Source organism: Colletes gigas, unplaced genomic scaffold (assembly GCF_013123115.1).
Source record: "Colletes gigas isolate AHSC1104 unplaced genomic scaffold, ASM1312311v1 Colletes_gigas_Sc00014, whole genome shotgun sequence".
Classification (NCBI taxonomy): domain Eukaryota; kingdom Metazoa; phylum Arthropoda; class Insecta; order Hymenoptera; family Colletidae; genus Colletes; species Colletes gigas.
Genome location: NW_025106643.1, coordinates 4,791,377 through 4,815,749, shown reverse-complemented (window position 1 = coordinate 4,815,749; position 24,373 = coordinate 4,791,377). Strand labels below are relative to the sequence as shown.

The window sequence follows — 24,373 nt, the reverse complement described above, 5'->3', positions numbered from 1 at the left end:
CATGCATTTCTGGCCGGAAATTATATTTTTGGTAAAGAATTTTTTTTTCGAAAGTGCATTGGATTTCGAGGGTATGTGTAATGACCAAAAATGATTGCAATTGACCCCCCCAACCGAAAATAATTTTTCCGTGAATGATTTGAAACTTTTTAATTTAATTTTGTTAATAACTTTTTAACGAAGCCTCAATCAACAAATTGATATTCCTGATTTTCGTTTTATTCTGGTCTCTAGAATCCCCCATTCAAATTTTTCGCAGGGGTGGTCGAACACCCTGTATATGTTCTCTGCCAGCAGTCTAAAAAATTTCTTGCAACTAAAATACATAACTACATCGTAAGAATGTTGAATATGAAGAGTAAAATCGTCGGTAAGAGATCGATGTTTTGCATAAACCAGATTACTCTAATTATGCAACCTCTACACAATTACTGTTACTATTCTAATCACAACTATTCCAGAAAAACCTTATAAGCCCTGATGTGTGTATTAAAGTTGAATACAACTAAAAGTCCACTCTATTTCAAATCCTTTCTTTTCTACTTAACAGCACACAATTACTTGTACATATTTACGTCCCTAAATACTCGGTCCATATTTTTCTATGGCCCTGTCAATGGAATCGGAGACCGTTCCACTCGATCGAGGACATTCGCGTTCATCGACGTGCATATCTGCGAGGCTTTGTCGAAATCAGCTTCGAACGCTCGATGGGTGCTCCTTATTTAGGTTCTATGTGTCTCGCCGCTGGCGTTGCCAATGACGTGTTCTGGGGGGGCGAACGGGTGTTCGCGGGCCATTATGCCCGATCATAATTGCGTCGCAACAATGTTTCTCCTTTCCAGCGTGCACGCCCGGGCGGCTCCCTTTCATCTCGTCGCCGGGCAGAACGAGCTTCTGTTTTCGAGGTGTTTCCGCCGCCGGCTACCGTCTCGAAAGCTGGAATTTGATCTTAAGTAGCCAAGCGTCCCGATAGAGGTGACTGCGTAAGCAAAACGGAGAGAATCATTGAACCTCCGAGAAGACCGAGATAGGTAGAGGAGAAAGGAAGGAAGGTTGTGGCGAAACACACCGACGTGGAACGCCATAGAAGAGGAAGAGACGGAGAGAGTGGCGTCGTGGAAAATCGACGTTTCCTACTTTTAAATTATTCCCGCGACAAACTCGTTCGTTTCATCGCCGCTTGGGGGTTCTGATTGCTATTTGTTTGAACTGGTCATGTATCTGGCTGTGTTGTTAACTCATAGGCTTAACACGTTCACTGTCAGAGCAAAACCGTATAATACTCTGCAAAAGTACAATTTTGATTTTAGCTGTAAGCTGCATAACCTAAATATTGTTTCAGTAGTTATTTTTTGTAACCTTGTTGAAATTCATAAGTTCTCTTCAAATCTCCACCATGTATATCCAATTTAACACGTTCAATTCCAGATCAAAACTCTATGATACTCTGCAAAAGTAAAATTTTGATTTCAGACCATCGTGAGCTACATAACCTAAAATTTGTCTTACTTATTTTTGTAACCTTGTTGAAATTCACTAATTCTATCCAAATTTATTCCCCTCAACGTCTTAACTCTAGTATCGTAGTGGTAAATCCAATCACCCATATGTGGATGACGTGGCAGTCAAATTCTTAAACAGAATGAAAAAGACCTATGAGAAAATGTTCCTACATGCAATTGTAGTCGGGGGTCAAGATAGGTTGCTTCTCGGTGATATGGAAATCGTTGAGATGACTGATATTTTTGGGTCATGGCCCCTGTAGACAGCGACATCTAGCGAAGTTTTCAATTTACTATGTTCTAGGAGACTGTACTTTTGTTAAAATTCTTTATCACCTTAGTTCTTTCCAAGTGAAAGTTTCCAAGTTGAGACCAATTCCATAACAATCATAAAATTAATGACAATGCTATATTTGCACCTTTTTTGGCAATTCAAACAGAGGTGCTTGACCTGTTCTATAAAAGGTACATTCTCCGGTACTCCGTCACTATCACTTTCACAGCAGCTTTCCACATACCTTTCCCGCTGATTTTAAATCAATAGTGACATTTTGATTACTATAATAAATAAAACTGGGCACAGTAATTGGCGTCGTTGAGTATTTGCACACTCCAATTCCTGTCTTTTTTTTTTACAAGTATTCTAGAGATGAAGTTAGAAGGCATTTTATATTAATTACAAATACATTATTTTTACGATACAGTCATTGGAATATCAAAATACTCAACGATATAACTCGATGGTGAAAGATCGATTAACCTCAACGTTCCACCCATTGGGAGATTTTTAAAACTAAATTTTGCTTGAAACTGCTTAACCATTCTTTTATAGCACACCTGTGGGGGCCATTTGGTTTAATAATATTACCCGTGCGATAAACAATATTCCTTAAATTCTCTGCTCCGTGACGCATTTAGAGCAACTGATCTAATAGTTGGCCGCTATCCAGTAATCAGCCTCTTTGGTAATAAATTACTTAGAAATATTCAAAATTGCAAAATCACGTTTAGAAAGAAGCTAGCAGGGAACCTGTACTTTCATTTCCAATGTTCAGTTTCATATCTCTGAAGGCAATAATAATTATGTAGTGCAATAAGTTTTATTCTGGAAACGATTGCATCTATGGCAGACAACCACATTTGCCTAGTAATTTAGTTAGATAATTTTATGATAATTTAATTAAATAATTGTTTGAGATAAATTTTATGATTTGTTACGAAAGAAAATATTTTATATTTTGTTTTTCAATGCATACTTTTTTGCACACTGGAACACAGAAATAAAGATTCATTTCTTTTTGTGATAATTTGATCAATTTTTGTTATCTACGTGTTAATACTGTGGCGTTGTCTCCCGTGCTCGCCGCCAGAGGGCTCGCGCTCTCACAAGCGCTCGACCGACCCCTCGGTTGCTATATAATACATATACAGGGTGTCCCGTAAATAGTGTTAGAACCGGAAATGGGGGGTAGCTGAGACGATTCTGAACAACAATTTCCTTTGCAAAATTCTTCGTTTTTGAATTATTAACGAAAAACACTGACCAATCACGGCATATAGATAGATTGTATATATCATAGAGGAAAACCTCTGTGCAAAACTTCAGCTTTTTACGTCCAAAAGCTTAGCCTGTGCGTTGATAAGTCAGTGAGTCAGGTCTTTCATTATACAGGGTGGTCCACACAATTGTTACAAGTCGTAACTCCGTTATTATTGCATTTCCGAAAAAATGCCAAAGGAAGAAGATAAATGGTTCGAAGAGCACTACATCTGTAGGCCTTTAAATTTTTTTTAGATGCAACAATGCATGTGCAATTAACAATTGCATCAATTCTTTAAATAGAAATGCATATTTTTTTCTACACAGATCGATTCTTTTGTTCATTCTACGTACAAAATGATTAGGGTACGATGGTAAAAAAATTATTAGATCTCGAGATATTTTCAAAAAATGTCTTTATTGAAGAAGATAATCAAACACTTCATGACTATGTTGTAAAGGTAAACATGTATATGTATGTAGGATTTAACGAAGAGGATTTATTTAAGAAACAAATGTACAAATCATATAATTATAATAAACAAATTTGGAACACACAAATTAATAATTAGCAACACAAATTAAAATCATATTAATTGACAACTGAAATTATAATCACGTCCGTCTTTCACAATCACTCGTTTCTCCCTCCCCGTTGTCTCGCTGTCCCTAGTAACCCGTTCTTTCTTTCAACCCTTTTGCACATAAATTAACATTGAACAAATCTACAGCGTGGCACAAATATTCAATACAGATCTCCTACATATAGATTATTATTATGTTTCTCCGATTTAGACCCCGAGAGCTTCGAAGTAGCAATGAATTTAGGCAGTGCAAGGGGGGTAGCGGTTTTCTAACAATTTTTTCATATTTGATTCTAGATCTCCGTGTGCCTGACAGCTCTGGTGCTGACGATAGTTGCCGAGGAGAAACCGACGAACACCGTTTCGGTGTCCGCGGGCTCGCCAGCGATCCAAAGCAACACGATCCAGAAGCTGATCAAGATCCTGGAGAAGTACGGTCTCGAGGAGCAGAGGGGTTTGAAGAGGGTCTACCTGAGCAACAGGTCGATCACTTGCAACGACGGATCCCAGGCGGGATTTTACCTGCGGAAGTCGCACGGCTCGAAGAGGTGGATCATTTTCCTGGAAGGTGGCTGGTACTGCTACGACCACAAGAGCTGCAGGAACAGGTGGCTCAGGTTAAGGCATCTGATGACGTCGACTCAGTGGCCTGAGACACGCGACGGTGAGGACCCTTCCGCTCGAAACTCGTGCGTTCACCGTGGCTGACACTTTCTAACGTTTCCGTGGAACGGTATTCCGTAATCTTTTTTTCTTTCCGCTCGCGGCACGCTGTTGGCGTTGCACGCGCGACACGCGACGCCGCGTTACATTGTTCCTGGGTCGCGAAGTTCAGGCTCCTTTGGGAAACGGGTACAGTCACTCCCATTGAAAATCGTACAGGTTCTATCTTAACATTTTACCGACCGGTACCGATTGACCCTAGATTATACAGGGTGGTCCATGCAATTGTTACAAGTCGTAACTCCGTTATTATTGCATTTCCGAAAAAATGCCACAGGAAGAAGATAAATGGTTCGAAGAGCACTACATCTGTAGGCCTTCAAATTTTTTTTAGATGCAGCAGTGCATGTGCAATTAACAATTGCATCATTTCATTAAATAGAAATGCATATTTTTTTTTACACAGATCGATTCTTCTGTTCATTCTACGTAAAAAATGATTAGGGTACCATGGCAAAAAAATTATTAGATCTCGAGATATTTAAAAAAAAAAGTCTTTATTGAAGAAGATGACTTGTAACAATTGCGTGGACCGCCCTGTATATCTACTTTTTCTTGTACTTATAGGAATGTTAAATGAAACTTTGCGACAGTGGTTACTATATTGATCTCTTTCTGTTATTATAGGGTAATTAAATCTAGTGATATTTTTTATTTTCATGGCAACCGATTAATAAGCTACCGGTCGGTAAAGTGTTAAGAAGTACTCAATCGGTATAGTTATGGGAGAAGGAATTTGGTCGAGAATAAATTAGTAATCTGTAGCTTAATGCTTGGTCATTTCTCATACGAAGTATAAAGAATTAAACATTATTCTTTATTGATGAAAATAAAAAACAATAACAACATTATGTGTCAAATCATCCTCACGTTATACAGCATATTTATAGAGTAAAATACAAATCAAATATGAAAAATTAGTTTAATATTTAGTAGGATAGCCATTATTGTCTATAACTGCCTGCAATCGTTGTGGCATAGATCGAAGTAACTTTTCTAGAAAACTTGATTCAATATTTTCCCACGCTGTCCGTATTGCTGCTTTTAATTGATCTTCACTTGATTTTTCACGCTCATTCACTTGCAATTTTAATTCACGCCAAAACATGCTCAATGATATTTAAATCAGGTGATTGAGCCGGTATGCGAATGACTTTTTTTTGAGTTGTACAACAGCCATTCTTGAACGATCCTTGATGCATGTTTCGGGTCATTATCGCCCGTAAAACATGAATGAGTCTAACAATCCTAATTTATGTGCACTATCTTTCAAACGAGTTTTCAAAATGTTTAAATAACACCACTTATCCATATTTCTATATTTCAATGAATTCAAAATTTTCAACCCTTACCGATGAAACGCAGCCTCAAATTTTGTACTTTCCACTCTTGATTCGATTCCGCCAAATTTTTATTTTGCCATCATTTCCAAAAATCTTAATTTTACTTTCATCCATAAAGATGGCGTTTTTCCAAAATCTGTCTTTATTTATATAATGTTTAGTGAACTCTAGTCATTGTTTTCTATTCTTGGCAGTTACAAGCAGCTTTGATCGTGTTACACGACCATTATATTCATTTCTTCTTAAAATTCGTCTACCATTTTCTGCACTCACTGATTTTCCTAGACAACCCACGAAAAAATTTTAATAGAAGATTCTAGAGGCCAAACTAAGACGATAATCAAGAATACCGATTTGTTGATGGACGCTTCGTTAAAAAATTATTAACATTTAAAGTTCCACCTGTACAGAATTTTTTTCTCGAAAGTGCGTAGTATTTCGGCGATATGTCTATTCACTAAAAACGATTGTAATTGACCCCCGCAACCAAAAATAATTTTTCCAGAACGATTTGAAATTTTTTAATTCTGTCGAAAAATTTCATCCATTCCCGAATATTTTTCTATAAAATGGGTAGGATTTCGGGGGTGTGTCTATTCACGAAAAACGATTGTAATTGACCCCCGCAATCAAAAATAATTTTTCCAGAATGGTTTAAAATTTTTTATTTAAGCACCTACTACAGTTTTTTGCTTAAAATTCGTTTTTCATTTTTAATAAATTTGTCTGGCACTCTGCAGAAAAGTTGTCTAATACTTTTTTCTAGGTATCGATGAGCTATACTTCAGAAAAAAATATCGTTGAAATATATTCAATATTGTAGGAGTTATAGTTCTTTGAAAATTGGACCATTTTTATGGGTTTTTTCTCATTTTACGAGATCAAGGAACAACTTTTTCAAAATTGTTAGAATTTCTACGTATTCCCCACTAAAATACGACTTATTTGCCGTTTGAAACATTGAAATCCTTCAATTCGTTCAAAAGTTATGACATTTTAAAGATGCGCACAAAATTCTGGAGTGACATTTTCGGCCTGAAATTATATTTTCGTTAAGGAATTTTTTTCTCAAAAATGCGTAGGATTTCGGGTGTATGCATAATGACCAAAAATGATTGTAATCGTTCCTTGCAATTGAAAATAATTTTTTTAGAACGATTTGAAAAATTTTTTTTTGCCGGAAAATTTTAGCACCTACCCGAATTTTTTTCTCGAAAAGTGGTAGGATTTCGGGGGTATATGTAATGATAAAAAATGATTGTAATCGTTCCTTGCAATTGAAAATAATTTTTTTAGAACGATTTGAAAAATTTTTTTTTGCCGGAAAATTTTAGCAGCTACTCGAATTTTTTTCTCGAAAAGTGGTAGGATTTCGGGGGTATATGTAATGATAAAAAATGATTGTAATCGTTCCTTGCAACCGAAAATAATTTTTTTAGAACGACTTGAAAAATTTTTTTTTGCCGGAAAATTTTAGCACCTACCCGAATTTTTTTCTCGAAAAGTGGTAGGATTTCGGGGGTATATGTAATGATAAAAAATGATTGTAATCGTTCCTTGCAACCGAAAATAATTTTTTTAGAACGACTTGAAAAATTTTTTTTTGCCGGAAAATTTTAGCACCTACTCGAATTTTTTTCTTGAAAAGTGGTAGGATTTCGGGGGTATATGTAATGATAAAAAATGATTGTAGTCGTTCCTTGCAACCGAAAATAATTTTTTTAGAACGACTTGAAAAATTTTTTTTTGCCTAAAAATTTCAGCACCTACCCGAATTTTTTTCTCGAAAGGTGATAGGATTTCTGGGGTATGTGTATTCACCAAAAACGATTGTAATTGATCTCTGCAACCAAAAATAATTTTTTCAGAATGTTTTGAAATTTTTTAATAACTTTGCAATGCAGCCTGAGTCCAAAAATTGATATTCTTGATTTTCGTCTTATTTTGGCCTCTATAATGCCCCATTAAAATTTCTACCAACCAGGGTGGCCGAACACCCTGTATTGAATTCTGCCTAATGTTTTAAAATGAACTTAGTCATCGACAATTTCACTAGTTAATTTATTAAATCTAAGAACAAATATTTTAAGAGGCATTACCAGAGCAATATTTTACTGATTTATTCTCATCCACCACTATTCATTCACAATGTGAATGCGTACACACAGTATAGTATACTCTTTGGTGATAATGGTCAGGAAAATATATACGATAATTGTGCAAATAGATTAAATTCAAATGCAAAACGAAAATCTGTAATCATATCAATGGTAATTCAATAATTGTGTTTCGTTACAGTTGGTGGTCTTCTGTCGGCGAATCCGGAGGAAAATCCATTCTGGTGGAATGCGAATCACGTGTAGGTATTGTCCATCTTGGTTAAACTCACTCGAACCCTTCTTGGTTTTACATTCTCTAAATAAATATCGTTAGAATTTTAATTTCATCGCGGCAATGTTACTTGATTACAAAATAAAAAGATTTATAAAGTTTCATCCTTTAGTGTACAAACATTGTTTTGACTCTCTTCTACTGACACATCCATTGATTAGTAAAACATATAACAAATGCAAAAAAATATGTGCAAAAGAAATGGTTATGGATGTGGATAGTTCCCCCGCAAAAAAAAAAAAAAATAAAGGTCATATCTTGTCAAAAAGAAACCCAAAATAAAATACTTACTAGAAAATAAAAAACTGTAAACAACGTATGTACATGTACACTGGTGGAAATCTAAAAATTAGTGAAATAAATTTAATTCTAGTTTTTTAATGTCTGCAAATTAGGTACAATAAATACTTACGTGTTATTAAAGAGAAAGCTTTTCTGATCTCTATGAATTATTATTTAACCTTCACCTAGTGTTGCGTAACGAATTCGAATTCGAGATTTTTTCATTTAGAAGTTCCTGAAACGTTTATTTTTATTCAGTTGGGTGGAATGTGAGGATAGTGACATATTCGTGACGAGGCTATTTCGTTTTTTCAGATTCGTCCCTTATTGCACGAGTGACAGTTGGAGCGGCACCAGAGCTTCGCCGAACGACATGTTTTCCTTCATGGGGGCGGAGATCGTATTGCAAGTGGTGCGGGACCTCGTTCCACTTGGCCTTGAAAACGCCAGCTCCCTTCTTTTGGCAGGCAGCAGCGCGGGTGGAACCGGTGTCATGTTGAATTTGGATCACGTGCACAATTTGGTTCGCCATGAATTAGGTGAGACAGGCTCCCTTTGATCGTTCAACGACCCCTGAACTCATTCAGCATTTGAACGCGTATTATTCCAACTGTTTTTGGTCTCGTACGCGCTGTTACTAGGAAGTTTAGGACCTGGTTCTTTCATACACCGTATAATAAATAAAACTAAATGACAATAGGAATTCTTTATGATTGCAAATGTAATCATCTGTACGATATAGTGAAGGTTATAATAATCTGATGGATGTAAATAAAAAAACTAATGTTAACTACTTTACTAAATGGCAATAGAATTCTTTATGATTGCAAATGTAATCATCTGTACGATATAGTGAAGGTTATAATAATCTGATGGATGTAAATAAAAAAACTAATGTTAACTACTTTACTAAATGGCAATAGAATTCTTTATGATTGCAAATGTAATCATCTGAATGATATAGTGAAGGTTATAACAATCTGATGGATGTAAATAAAAAAACTAATGTTAACAACTTTACTAAATGGCAATAGAATTCTTTATGATTGCAAATGTAATCATCTGTACGATATAGTGAAGGTTATAACAATCTGATGGATGTAAATAAAAAAACTAATGTTAACAACTTTACTAAATGGCAATAGAATTCTTTATGATTGCAAATGTAATCATCTGAATGATATAGTGAAGATTATAACAATCTGATGGATGTAAATAAAAATACTAATGTTAACTACTTTACTAAATGGCAATAGAATTCTTTATGATTGCAAATGTAATCATCTGTACGATATAGTGAAGGTTATAACAATCTGATGGATGTAAATAAAAAAACTAATGTTAACAACTTTACTAAATGGCAATAGAATTCTTTATGATTGCAAATGTAATCATCTGAATGATATAGTGAAGGTTATAATAATCTGATGGATGTAAATAAACAAACTAATGTTAACTACTTTACTGATAAGAGCAGTTCGATAGAAACTTCTACACTTTCAACGTCTCGGTTGTAATATATTTCAAAGTCAATAATTAATACTGGAGCTCGTTGTGCATAAACAACAATTTGTTTAACCTACAAAATATGAAAGGAAGAACTGAGAAAAGCTTATAAATATTTATACAACAGCCAATGTTGAACAATTGTTTGGAGACAAAAATCATACGTTATTTTTTCTTTCATATTTCATATTTCATATTTCTATTAGTTAAAAAGTTTATTTTTATATGTACGATCATTATACTATGATTTGAATTGTTTTTAAAGTTTTTGTTGCTTTGTCTCTACAATTAGATACCATTAATTCTTTATTTACATTCATTACATTATCTAAGAACGAAAAGATTATAAAAAAATGTGTCTGATGTCTAATGGTAAAATTTTTGAATAATAAAAACGAGATTCGGGGTAATAGAACGCATTTTAGTGGGAATTTTCCTCGATTATAATACTTTCCATTCTAGTAATAATTAATACAATTCGTGATCTATGAAATTTCGAATTATACTGTTTAATGTTTATAGAATTGTTGTTTGTTTGTACAGGATTGAAACATATCGCTATACGGGGTGTCTCGGACTCAGGGTGGTTTCTGGACAGAGCTCCCTATTCACCGAACGGTTTGTCACCAGTGGATGCTGTTCACAAGGGGATGGATTTTTGGAAGGCTCGTATGCCCCATAATTGCGTCTTGAAGCATCCAAATGAACCGTGGAGATGCTACTTTGGATACAGGCTGTACCCAACTTTGACTGGTAAAGAAATTTCTACTTCATCCCTTATTAATGCAATATTTCACTCTCGACGTATCGTATTTAATAAAAAGAGACGTTTTCGAAAATATTTTTATTCAAATGCATTATCCTCGAAGCGACTTTTCTGGATATTTCATTGAATAATTCAGTGTTTTACACCAAACTTTATTCAAAACAGTATTTTCTCGATCAAAGTACTAAAAATATTTTGGGAACTAATAAAGCGATTTAACTAACATTTGGCATAGTTATTTCCTGTACAATTATCTAGTGCTTGTGAGATATTTCGATTTTTTTGAGATGTTGACACCAGTTTTTCATATTATAGCGTGATAAATAGAAATATTCCAATAGTTTAATAGAGAATTTGTTATTTTGTCTTTCTAATGTCGATGACATTATTCAAAGATTAATTAATTAGTATTAAAGTTCATTTGTAGTCAACAAGTTATACTGGGTGTTTGTTTAAAAAGTTATTAAAAAATTAAATTAAAGAATTTCAAATCATTCACGGAAAAATTATTTTTAGTTGCAGAGATCAATTACAATCGTTTTTGGTGAATACACATAACCCCGAAATCCAACCACCTTTCGAGAAAAAAATTCGAGAATGGGTGAAATTTTAAGTTATTAAAAAATAAAATAGAAAAATTTCAAATCGTTCTGGAAAAATTAGTTTTGGTTGCAAGGGTCAATTACAATCACTTTTGGTGAATAGACATATTCCCGAAATCCTACCCATTTTCTAGAGAAAAATTCGAGAATGGGTGAAATTTTAAGTTATTAAAAAATAAAATTGAAAAATTTCAAATCGTTCTGGAAAAATTATTATTGGTTGCAGAAGTCAATTACAATTATTTTTGGGGAATAGACATACCCTTGAAATCCTATGCATTTTCGAGAAAAAAATTCCTCGCCGAAAATATAATTAATGGCCAGAAATGTTTGCCCCAAAATTTCATGCAAATCTTTAAAACATTATAACTCCTGAACGGATTGGACGATTTTAATGTTTCAAATTGCAAACGACTCGTGTATTAGTGAAGAATATGTAGAAATTTCAAAAATATTCGAAAAGTTATTTCTTGACCCCGCAAAATGAGAAAAACCCCATAAAAATGGTGCAATTTTCAAACAACCATAACTCATACAATAGTGAATATATTTCAATGAAACTTTTTTCTGAAGTAGAGCTCATGGGTACCTACAAAAAAGTATTAGACAACTTTTCTATATAGCATCAAACAAAATGACTAAAAATCAAAAACAAATTTTTAAGAAAAATCGACAGGGAAATCGATAAATTTCGTCGAAATTGAAAAGTTTCAAATCATTCTGGAAAAATTATTTTCAGTTGTAGGGGTTAGTTACAATCATTTTTGATCATTAGATATATACTCGAAATCCTACTCATTTACGAGAAAAAAATTCGAGAATGTGTGAAATTTTTGGACAAAATTAAAAAATTCCAAGCCGTTCTGGAAAAATTATTTTCAGTTGCAGGGGTTAGGTACAATCATTTTTGGTCATTAGCTATATACTCGAAATCCTACTCATTTGCGAGAAAAAAATTCGAGAATGTGTGAAATTTTTGGACAAAATTGAAAAATTCCAAATCGTTCTGGAAAAATTATTTTCAGTTGCGGGGGTTAGTTACAATCATTTTTGGTCATTAGCTATATACTCAAAATCCTACCCACTTGCGAGAAAAAAATTCGAGAAAGTGTGAAATTTTTGGACAAAATTAAAAAATTCCAAATCGTTTTGGAATAATTATTTTTGGTTGTGGGGGTCAATTACAATCGTTTTTCGTGAATAGACAGACCCCCGAAATCCTACCCATTTTCTAGAAAAATATTCGAGAATGTTAAAATCGCCGGAAAGATATCTCGTAAATGTTATTTTCAAAAATCTGACTAATTCAAACCGTTGTATTTCCAACATTCTCAAAAATTGTTCGACACAATTTTCAGAAACAGGTATTAAAATTGCATAGTTTGAAATATTGATAACAGTACCTAAATAAAATCGAAGGTACAGGCAAAAAAACAATCTAGAATGTGTCTGTATTTCAATCTTCTTGTATTATGCAACCATTTTAACGGGATATTCTAGTGTGAGGTGCATTTTCCACATTTTTCACTATCCACAATGATTTTTGTGCAAAAATATTGAAAATTAAAATTTTGATAGTAAAAAAAATGGCGAATACTCTTGACCCATAGAATTAACAATATTTACTCAAATTTAACCCAAAAGAGTATCCTTCTTTAACAAAAATTTGTAACAAGCAATTGCAAAATTGCAAGTGTAAAATACTCCCTTAACACATTGACTGCCACGTCAGCCACATATGGGTGACATTGTTTTTCACTAAGGAGCTAAAAAAATTCATTCTCAAGATTAAATATCAATGAAAATAAATCTAAATATGACTCTTGAATTTCAACGATACTTAGAAAATAAGTTTTATGACAAATTATGGTTATACTAGTTTCCAATTGTCTAGAAACAAAGTGGAGGATTCGAGGGGTTTGGTCTGGCAGTCAACGTGTTAAATAGAGTTCGCGAGGATTTCAATTATCTCAGAAACAATTTAGTCTTACGGACCTGTGTTCAGTAAAGGTATGATTCCACTGTGGCAACACTATGCCACTTGTAACATGCCACATGTCGTTCGGTAACACTACGCGACCTGTAGCATGCTACTTGTCATTAACTGACGACATTGCTCGACATGTTCAATCTTGTCGATTCGACAAAACAATATCAAATAATTCCGCATTTCTTTATTTCGGAAAGGAAACAAATGAATGTGTAGCAAATACACATGTCAAGTGTCTATATAACGTCGATTTCATGTTGCCTATATGTTGCCTTAATAAAATTGTGTTTCGTTGCATGCGTCATTGCCGCGTGCTACATGTTGCCTCAGTGGAATCACGCCTTAAGACTTTTCACTTTGTTCTTTTGAGTTCCGTTAATCAGTCGAGCTTGCACTGTCAGTTTCGAAACGCCTGGTATATTACAATTAACCGACGAGAGACAGACGCGACAAAACGAAAACGAAACGACGACACGAATTCGTCTCCCTCTAACGGAAATATTTGCTTCCCGGAAAATCATAGCGCCCCTGTTCGTTTTTCAATGGCTGTTCGACGAGGCGCAGATGTCGGCCGACAACGTGGGCGCACCGGTGACGAAGCAGCAATGGGATTACATTCACAAGATGGGTGACAGCCTTCGGCAGACCTTCGAAAACGTTACGGCGGTCTTTGCCCCGAGTTGCATTAGTCACAGCGTCCTGACGAAGAGGGATTGGCAGTTGGTTAAAATAGACGAAGTTTCTTTGGCGCAAGCGTTGCATTGTTGGGAACAAATGCCAATCGGGAATCACCGTAACGAGTGAGTATCGAGAGTCGTAATAATGATATTGTCGTTGTCGTGAAAGGTAGGAAGATCGATCGATCGTCGGTGCGAAAAATCACGAACAGCGATAGATACGTTTCTTTTCTCTGTAAAAAGTGTTCCGCGACGGGAGTTATAATTAACGGGGATATAATTTTTGTGAAAAAGTACACAGAAAATGTTGAATAACGTTTTTTTGTACGAAGCTTCGTTTTCGAGAAAATCGGTATTAAAAATCTTTTGGGGCAGCGCGCTTCTTCACTGCCGGGACGTGCCGAGCAAGATTAACCCGTCGCTCCGCGTATCTTCGAAATCGATTTTCTCGGAAACGAAACCACGTACGAACAAAGTTTTTCCACGTACTCGACTTACTTTTCCATGCAGAATTACCTGCTTCTCGGTTGCAATGCTTCTTTCAATGAATCACGTGACTTTTTATTCGTTATTTATTCTTGAGATATTTCTTAAAATATATAGTCGAAAGATAGAAATTGTTGAAATATTGTATGGAAGTAAACAAAACAATATCTCATTGATGCCATAATGCGGTTTAAATTCCGGAATTTTGATTAGTCAAGACAGTATAAATAGCACAAGCAATGTATATGTATTGTAGTCATATTGGTTTCTTAGTTATTTTTTGAAATTAAGTTAATGTTGGTAGAAGGCATAGAAAAAAGTACGAAAACAAATTCTTTATTTAACACTAGAACTACCAAACCAGTCAAATTGACCCCTTCGTAATTTCTAATAAAACTTGTAAAAAATGTACTCGACTAAATTTTTGAAAATTTATCGTAATTTTCTATAAGAAAATATATAAACACTTATTTCCATTCCATTATATATTTCTTCGCTTAAAAGATCGTTTCAATTTCATTTATACAAATAAACACACTATAATTGTAGGTTGTTCTAGTCTTAAAAAAAAGAAAAAAAATATTTTATTTATACAATGCTCGACCACCCCTCGGAAATATTTTAATGGGAGATTCTAGAGGCCAAAATAAGACGACAATCAAGAATATCAATTTGTTGATTGACGCTTCGTTAAAAAGTTATTAAAAAATAAAATTGAAAAATTTCGAATCGTTCTGGAAAAATTATTTTTGGTTGTGGGAGCCAATTATAATCATTTTTGGTGATTAGACACACCCCCGAAATCCTACCCATTTTCCAGAAAAAAAATTCGAGAATGAGTGAAATTATAAGTTATTAAAAAATAAAATTGAAAAATTTCAAATCGTTCTGAAAAAAATATTTTTAGATGCGGGGGCCAATTACAATCATTTTTGGTGATTAGACACATCCCCAAAATCCTACCCATTTTCTAGAAAACAATTCGAGAATAGGTGAAATTTTAAGTTATTAGAAAATAAAATTGAAAAATTTCAAATCGTTCTGAAAAAATTATTTTTGGTTGCGGGGGTCAATTCCAATCATTTTTGGCGATTAAACACACCCCCGAAATCCTACCCATTTTCTAGAAAAAAGTTCGTGAATGGGTGAAATTTTAAGTTATTAAAAAATAAAATTGAAAAATTCCAAATCGCTCTGGCAAAATTATTTTCAGTTGTAGGAGTCAATTCCAATCATTTTTGGTCAATAGACATACCCCCGAAATCTTATGCACATTCGAGAAAAAAATTCAGTAGATGGAGACATTTTTTGGGGAAATTAAAAAGTTTCGAATCATTTTGAAAAAAATATTGTTAGTTTCGGGGGTCAATTACAATCATTTTTGGTGATTAGACACGCCCTCGAAATCCTTCCCATTTTCTAGAAAAAAATTCAAGAATGGGTGAAATTTTAAGTTATTAAAAAATAAAATTGAAAAATTTCAAATCGTTCTGAAAAAATTATTTTCATTTGTAGGAGTCAATTACAATCATTTTTGGTGATTAGACACACACCCGAAATCCTACCTAGTTTCTAGAAAAAAATTTGAGAATGTATGAAATTTTATGTTGCTAAAAAATAAAATTGAAAAATTTCAATTAAAAAATTTATTTCTAATCATTTATAACATTGAAATAAATTTATCTGAAAAACTACAAGTAATCGCCAATTAAAACATTTGCAAGAGTTAATAACCTCACCTGTAAGACGTACGTCAAGGTGAAGATAAAAACTAATTACCGTGTTTGTTGCGTTAATTGTAGCGTGGCCTTCTGATTTCAGTACTCAATCGCCAATCGAAACGAACCAACCGTGCTCGAAATCGCTTCGGAAGCTGTTGCGTTCCGGGCTGACGAAGGGAAACGGAACGTCGCCCGAAACCGGACGATCCGGGAAAATTGAGTCTCTGGCGGACTTGCAGAAAGTCTCGTCCACCGCCATTAACAAGTCGGACGCGGGGAAATCGAAATCGGCGTCCGTTCAGTCGCAGGAACGAGAAAACAAAAAGAGGAAGAGGCGGAAGCACAAAGGCAGACGGAGAGACAGGAACAAAGAGACGAGAACGAAGAAGGAGAAACACGAGCGAAGAAAAGCTGGTACGAATCACGGATGGTTACGTAAAACCTCGATTAGGGTTAAAAGCCTTCCGGGAAATCGACAATTAATTTCAGGAACTGCAATTCCTTCCTTTAATTTATGTCACGACAAACACTGAAATTACGTGGATACTATTTGCAATAGTTAATTGATTTATATAAAAAAATCCGTGCACATTGCAATAAGGGCTTGTTAAACTCAAGAGACAAATGTTAAATAATAGATTTCCATTCTGACACTTCACAAATAGTGCAATAAGAATCAGAGCACTCTGCTTGGATGAATAATTCATATTAAATTCCAAGGTATTATGGAACTGAAAATCACTCAATGGACTTTCTTAGTTCTTGTTTTAGATTTTCAATTTTATACCTTAATTCTATTTCCATGTATATTTTTGTTTTAGACCATATTGAAGTAAATACTTTATTACAGTGTAAATATAATAATATGTAGAAACACAAGATTGTAATAGGCTGTTGTCTAAATCGATTAAGAATAAATTAAAAGAAAGAAACAATACATTTCCATTTGCGACAACGCGTTTAATCTGTGAGTGGTGTTTGTTAAAACTTCAGGCCGCCGGAAGGGCAACAAGCAGAACAACGACAGCAACCACACGGGCATGTTTAACGGGACTAGACCTCAGCGCTCGGTGATACCATCTGGCAAACGGAAGTGCGTCCAGGGCTGCCACTTCCGGCTAATCGAACGTTGCACTTGGCCGCAGTGTAATCACAGCTGTCCAAAGCTCCACAATCCGTTTACCGGGGAGGAGATGGACTTTATCGAGCTGCTGAAAAGCTTTGGCCTCGACATGAAAAGCGTGGCGAATGCATTGGGTATTGACATACAGACGTTGAACAGCATGGACCACGACGAACTGCTCAATCTTCTTACGCAACGAGCGAATTAAACGGACATTGGAACGACGGTCAGTGAACGACGTGGTCATGGTTTTCGAACGGACGAGAAACAGCAGGACTTCGGTGCGAAGCAACGATGTGTTCTTTTAGTCTCCAGTCGTCTCTATCGTTCTCTCGTCAAGAGTCGCCTCGAAGACGAATCGAGGCATGAAATGACCCGATGATACCGCGAGAATAGACAGCGTTCAATGTGTCTCTAGAAACTACACAGACTATGCGTTTCGGGCAGAGATCAACCAAATTTAATGTACATAATTTATTAGAGAGTCTATGCAATACTCGGATAACTTCGTCGGAGGATTTTAGTTAACGATCCTTCGTACAAGACTATTGTCGCGCGACGAGGAACGTAACAGCCGAGTATTTTAATTTATTTTATAGTTCATAGCGAAATTAAACGGGCATGTAATCATGTTGTTACGATGTAATCAATTTTTTCGTCGCGGCAACGCGATTGCTGATCAGGCGCGAGGCTTGACATCCGTTTTACCAAAACATTTCTTCTTCAACATTTGTACCTGGTCAAGTAAGGGAACATCGCAGTTACAGAATATTTTTCAGTGGACGACGATTTCGCCATGGAAAATCGTTAGATCTTCGTCCTATCGAGCAAACTCCAAGAGACTGGTCAATATCTCACACATCTTCCAGAAAACTTTATTTTTTTGCTTCCTGAACGTTTTTTTGATCCGTCGAATAAGATCGCAGCAAGTTGACACTCGCACGACCGTCGACGGGTCTTCCTAGACTAGTGTTTCCCAACGTTGATACTCTTTTTTAACTTCGTCAGAGATATAGTTGGAATCATTGCTTGTACTACCAGACGTCCTCTTGTGTCATCTAAATTTTTAAGTATTTGAGGTGGGCCATGGTTCACGGAAGGTTGGGAAACACTGGTCCAGACCTAACAATCAGTATCATTCGTGTTTCTTAATACTTCTTGCGTATTTCGGTCAGACGAGGGTGGTCTAATTCTATTGCAAATATATAATCTATACCTTCCCAACTGAAATGTGCTACAAAAGATAACAAAAGAAAGAATGACAAGATTAAGTGATAAGTTCAAAAAGTTATGTAAATTATATATTTGTACCAAAAATGACGGACTACCCTGTAACATTGATCTTTTTAAAGTATCCATCGTTTACCAAACTATAAGACTGATTATACAATATGTATACAATCCAAACCAGTCCATTCCAAAGTAGGGGACGTCTTATAATCCAAGAGAGTCGTAAAAGATTATGTTCGATATACAGTGAGTGTAAAAAGTATTCGTACACTAGTCAATTTGAACAAAAACTTTGCAGAACTTTGTTTATTACAAAAGTATGTTAACAAAAACATACATACATATTCTTAGAAATCTCTGGAACAAATGTCATCAACAACAAATTATTTATTTATATTTATTATGAAAATATTAACAAATTTCCAGAAATTGGCGTGAAATACACGTGTAATCAGTATTCGTACACTTCTAATTTTACAACAAAAACTATAAATTTTAGTACATAAACGTAACAAAAATCAGTCTATTTGCTATTTTAGTATCTAGTGGGATTTCCTTTGGATTGTATAATCGCTTTAAGCTTTTGCGGCATTGAATTTACTAAATTTTTGGTTATAGTACTAGAAATTTTGTTCCATTCCTCTAAAAGTGCATTTTTTAAATCTTGTTTCGAAGAAATGTGATGGTCTCGAATTTTTTCTTCAAGATGACTCCATAAGTGCTCTATTACGTTTATGTCTGGAGACTGTGGAGGGATTTTTAATTGCTGCGGCACATTATACAGGGTGTTCGGCCACCTCTAGCAAAAATTTTAATGAGCGATAGTAGAGGCCAAAATAAAACGAAAATCAAGAATACTAATTTGTTGATGGAAGCTTCGTTAAAAAGTTATTAACAATTAAATTCAAAAATTTCAAATCGTTCTGGAAAAATTATTTTCGGTTGCGGGGGTCAACTACAATCATTTTTGGTGAATACACATACCTCCGAAATCCTATCTACTTTCGAGAAAAAAAATCGCGTAGGTGCTGAAATTTTTCGGCGAAAAAAAATTTTTCAAATCGTTCTAAAAAAATTATTTTCGGTTGCGGGGATCAATTACAATCATTTTTTATCATTACACATACCTCCAAAATCGTACGCACTTTCGAGAAAAAAATTCCTTACTGAAAATCCAATTAGGTGCCTAAATTTTTCAACGGAGAAAAAAAATTGCAAATCGTTGTGGAAAAATTATTTTCGGTTGCGGGGGTCAATTACAATCAGTTTTTGTCATTAGACACACCCACGAAATCCTGCCCACTTTCGAGAAAAAAAATATAGAAGGTGTGAAATTATTCGAGAAAATTAAAAAATTGCAAATCGTTGTGGAAAAATTATTTTCGGTTGTAGGGTTCAATTACAGTCATTTTTGGTGAATAGACATACCCCCGAAATCTTGCGCATTTTCGAGAAAAAAATTCAGTAAGGGCGGCACTTTAAACGTTAATAACTTTTTAACGAAGCTTCCATCAACAAATTGGTATTCTTGATTTTTGTCTTATTTTGGCCTCTACTATCGCTCATTAAAATTTTTGCTAGAGGTGGCCGAACACCCTGTATAGGATCCACTGACGTGTATTATAAGCATTATGCTTTGGATCATTATCTTGCAAAAATATATAATTGCCCTGTAACTGCATTTTATTTGCACTAACCTGAAGATGCTCTTTTAGAATATCGATGTACATTTTGTGATCCATGATACCATCGATAAAATGGAGGAATCCAACTCCGCTCGCACTCATAGAGCCCCAAACTGTGACTGATCCTCCTCCATGCTTTACGGTCGGCTTCAAATTTCTTTTTTCGTACTCGGTATTTTTTTTCCGCCATACTGTACATCGTCCATCTGACCCAAATATGTTAAATTTACTCTCATCAGTAAATATAATACGGTTCCAGTGCTCCATAGGAACATTAACGTACTCTTTCGCGAATTGCAATCGTTTCTTTCTATTAATTTCATTTACGAAATATTTCTTACGAGCTACTCTGCCGTGATATCCTCTATCCCGTAAAAAATTACGCACTGTGCTACTGCATACATTAATGTCCAGATCATTTTTAAGTTCAGCTGTGATTTTCACCGCACTTATCTTTGGATTTTGCTTTATTTTTCGAATTATCCATCGGCCGGTATACTCATTTATTATTCGTTTACGTCCGTTTCTTGGATTATTTTTTACAGTTTTTCGATCGCCATATCTGTCAATGATTCCTTGAATCGTGGACCTCGGTCTATTTAAAACTTTAGAAATTTCACTCAGTGTTTTACACTTATTATGTAAATTTATAACAATTTTCCTTTCTTCTTCAGAGGTATCCTTGCGTTTTCGTCCCATTTTACTGATAATTTCATTGATAATGTTTGAATTCAGGATACTACCTATACCGACAGCGTCTCCAGACATACTGATGCTAAGTATGTTTACATATCATGGATTATCTTGTAATCGTTCTATGTGGAATGTTACGAATCAAAGACTGTACGAATACTTATTACGCGTATATTTTAGGTCAATTTCTGGAAATTTGTTAATATTTTCATAATAAATATATATAAATAATTTGTTGTTAATGACATTTGTTCCAGAGATTTCTAAGAATATGTATGCATGTTTTTGTTAACATACTTTTGTAATAAACAAAGTTCTGCAAAGTTTTTGTTCAAATTGACTAGTGTACGAATACTTTTTACACTCACTGTAGATAACTGTGGATAATTTGAACATCTACATATATAAAGAATCGATTTATGCAAACATAATTAGATAGTTTAAATCACTTAACTTGACCACCCCAATCATGAATTGTTTGTTATATGAAGGGGATATTCGAAACAAAAATTATATGATGTAATAACAATACGTTTTTATTGTACCGTACTTGTAAACGTTAAGAAATTAGAATTGAGTGCATAGAAGAGATTATATGTATTAATTCATTAGGTACAAATATGAGGTATACCTTTATTAATCTAACCTTGATTATATTAAGAGAAAAATACAGTATTATAATTACTTTGCTCTTTTATTGAGGTATGAATATAACTTGAGTTTTTTGAATAACAAAATATTAATTATTCTATTGTACGTCCCTCTTAGTACTATGATTTTTGTTTTAGACGCTTCTTTATATAACAAACAGTTCATATGTTATTTAGGTGCTCGTGTTAGGCGAATTACACACACATACAGATGATAACAGTTCTTCATATATATATAAATATTTCAGATCATTGAATAAAATACGTATGTTTCTATAAATATTATAATTAAGTCGTGCGAGTGTTAATGGACCGAGCACTGCCATATCTATAAAATTAGAAATATTGGTTTTCTGTACATTGCTTGTCAATCAGGGCCAGGTAAATGTCAACTGATGCTCCAAGCACAGCCCAACAATACACCTGTAAACTGATCTAACTACATCATTCAATCGTTTAGTCAATAACCATAAGGCTCAGATCATTACTTTCAAAATTGACTTACCTTCCACGGTTAAAAATATATCATTGATCTTTTCAATACTAATAGCAGTAGTATTATAGTTTTTGTGGGCTTGCATCATTTAGACTTGGTAGACAGGACTGTTCCAGTCCTGTTGCTGACGTAGATATTCTCAGTTTGTTTAACATCAAACAAGCCGAGTACGAATACTCTATCGTTAAAATTTTTATTTAATCGTAACCACGAGCCACGAAAATTTAAAATGACGAGCAATGCATTTACCTGTCACTTCGAATGGAACAAATTTGTATTACGGTACTTAAGTGGTCCTGACTTTAAACGTTCAGTATTAACGCAACTGGTTCATATCGAAACACTCGTCTGTCCGCAAGGTTGAACGAGGCAAATTGAGTCAAAACGTTCAGCTCGATTCAATAGAAACGCCGGAACAGAGTTTTGCGAATTGATGCCACTAACGAGTAAATCGACCGACAAAACAGCTTCATAGACTGATTAAATTATCTACCTCAACGAATCAAATCGTATTAACGTCCTTCTGTGTACTATAAACGTCGATTAGAGAGTAACGCGGCAAGAGTAATTAATATAGATTAACGCGCTCGTAAACTATGGGCGTCGTTCTATCTACGTACCGAGCAATGTAATATACTCGTCGGACTAATAATATTATTTATTTAACGCGACAGAAGGAACGTTCACGCAACGGGGACGAGAGACTTCACCAGAGATTTTCAGAATTTAATTTATTTTTTAATGGAAAATTCTATCCGAGATCCTTTTACCGCTCCTCTCTTGCATCCGTGTATACTGTATAAACATTGTTATTTTATACCCGCGTGAAACTGTAAATAAATTGTATATCTGTTGTACTAAACAAATTTAAACTAGTTTTTATTTCTGTCGGTGATCCCGTGATGATAATTTATCAGAGTCAATTGGAGCAACAATCGTATATCTTTCTATAATTTTCGTGCTTTCATAGTTCAAAAATTGTATTATTCCTTTGTTGCACGTACCATTCAATGTTTTAGTTTTAGTAGAAGGTACATTTTAGGGTCAAGAGACTCTTTTAACAAATAGAATTCCTTTTTTGGATTTATAGTTTAAATAAATAATTTATTTATTATATTTAGTAGAAGGTACATTTTAGGGTCAAGAGACTCTTTTAACAAATAAAATTCCTTTTTTGGATTTATAGTTTAAATAAATAATTTATTTATTATTTTTAATAGAAGGTACATTTTAGGGTCAAGAAACTCTTTTAACAAATAAAATTCCTTTTTTGGATTTATAGTTTAAATAAATAATTTATTTATTATATTTAGTAGAAGGTACATTTTAGGGTTAAGAGACTCTTTTAACAAATAAAATTCCTTTTTTGGATTTGTAGTTTAAATAAATAATTTATTACTAATGTGTTGTAAAACTGACGTTTTTTATCGAAATTGGAATATTAGTAAGCTATAAATAAAAATTAGTAATTTGCACTTTTTGTGGCTACTAACCAGAAATTTGGAATTGAAAATACCAAATTAAAAATGGCGGATATAATATGATGAATATATCTCCTACAAATGTCTATAAAAGTAACTAACTTGGAATTTAATTATTGTTTGGAGTTTACGAATTTGGGGCGAAAATTGAGTAACTTCAATATAGTGGATCCAATATGGGTGGGAATAATCACTTAACATTCACTATATTGAATTTCTCCACTTTTACAACAGACTCAAATTCAGTATCCCAAAAAATATTTACGTATCAAGTTTCAATAAGGCATATGAAAAATAATTTTGTTTATAGACGTTTTAGAGAACACATTCACTGCAATGGATTTACCATTTTTAATCTTCTATATTAACCCCTTCTCGTGCTTTAACGAGTCTGACTCGTGATGAAGATTTTGGCCCAAACATAAATACCACGAACAGCAAATCACGATCGTGATTGAGTTTTAGTTCCTATCAGTACGCCACAAGAGTCGGTCACGATTCTTATAATCTCTGTTGCAAAGCAGTTTGGTATCAGTCTGGTCTGTTTACCGCGCTTTGACGCCTATAGTTTGGGCCTGGATTTCGTAAAGGTAAAGGTAAATGGCACGGGAAGGGGTTAAACTTTACCTTTTGGAAAAAGTGCTAGCTAATAATTACGCAAACATCCTGTATTTAAATTAATTTTCAATTAAATAAACAATTTATGGTCCAGTTTTATCGTACACTAGTCGTATGATCAATAGAAAGTGCTGAAACTACTTTGGGGTATGTAGCGTCAAAGTAAATGTGAAAATAAACACAGAAGAAAACATAAATAATAATAGTTGATATGCTCGTCAGATAGGGGATGAAATGCCCTTTAAAATGAGCGTTCGTACAAGTCGATAGCGTAATTAGTT

At 34.3% G+C, this 24,373-nt stretch overlaps 1 protein-coding gene across 1 annotated transcript in view; it reads left to right on the top strand.

Moving 5' to 3' along the window:
• Positions 1–17,447, top strand: part of LOC122399665 (palmitoleoyl-protein carboxylesterase NOTUM) — a 31,640-nt gene extending 14,193 nt beyond the window's left edge. The window contains exons 3-9 of the mRNA XM_043400505.1: positions 3,927–4,293; positions 7,994–8,054; positions 8,684–8,907; positions 10,418–10,627; positions 13,756–14,032; positions 16,217–16,530; positions 17,110–17,447. Of these exons, the coding sequence (XP_043256440.1) occupies positions 3,927–4,293; positions 7,994–8,054; positions 8,684–8,907; positions 10,418–10,627; positions 13,756–14,032; positions 16,217–16,530; positions 17,110–17,447 (1,791 nt within the window). The remainder of the gene's footprint in view (positions 1–3,926; positions 4,294–7,993; positions 8,055–8,683; positions 8,908–10,417; positions 10,628–13,755; positions 14,033–16,216; positions 16,531–17,109) is intronic.
• The last annotated feature ends 6,926 nt before the right edge of the window (positions 17,448–24,373 follow it).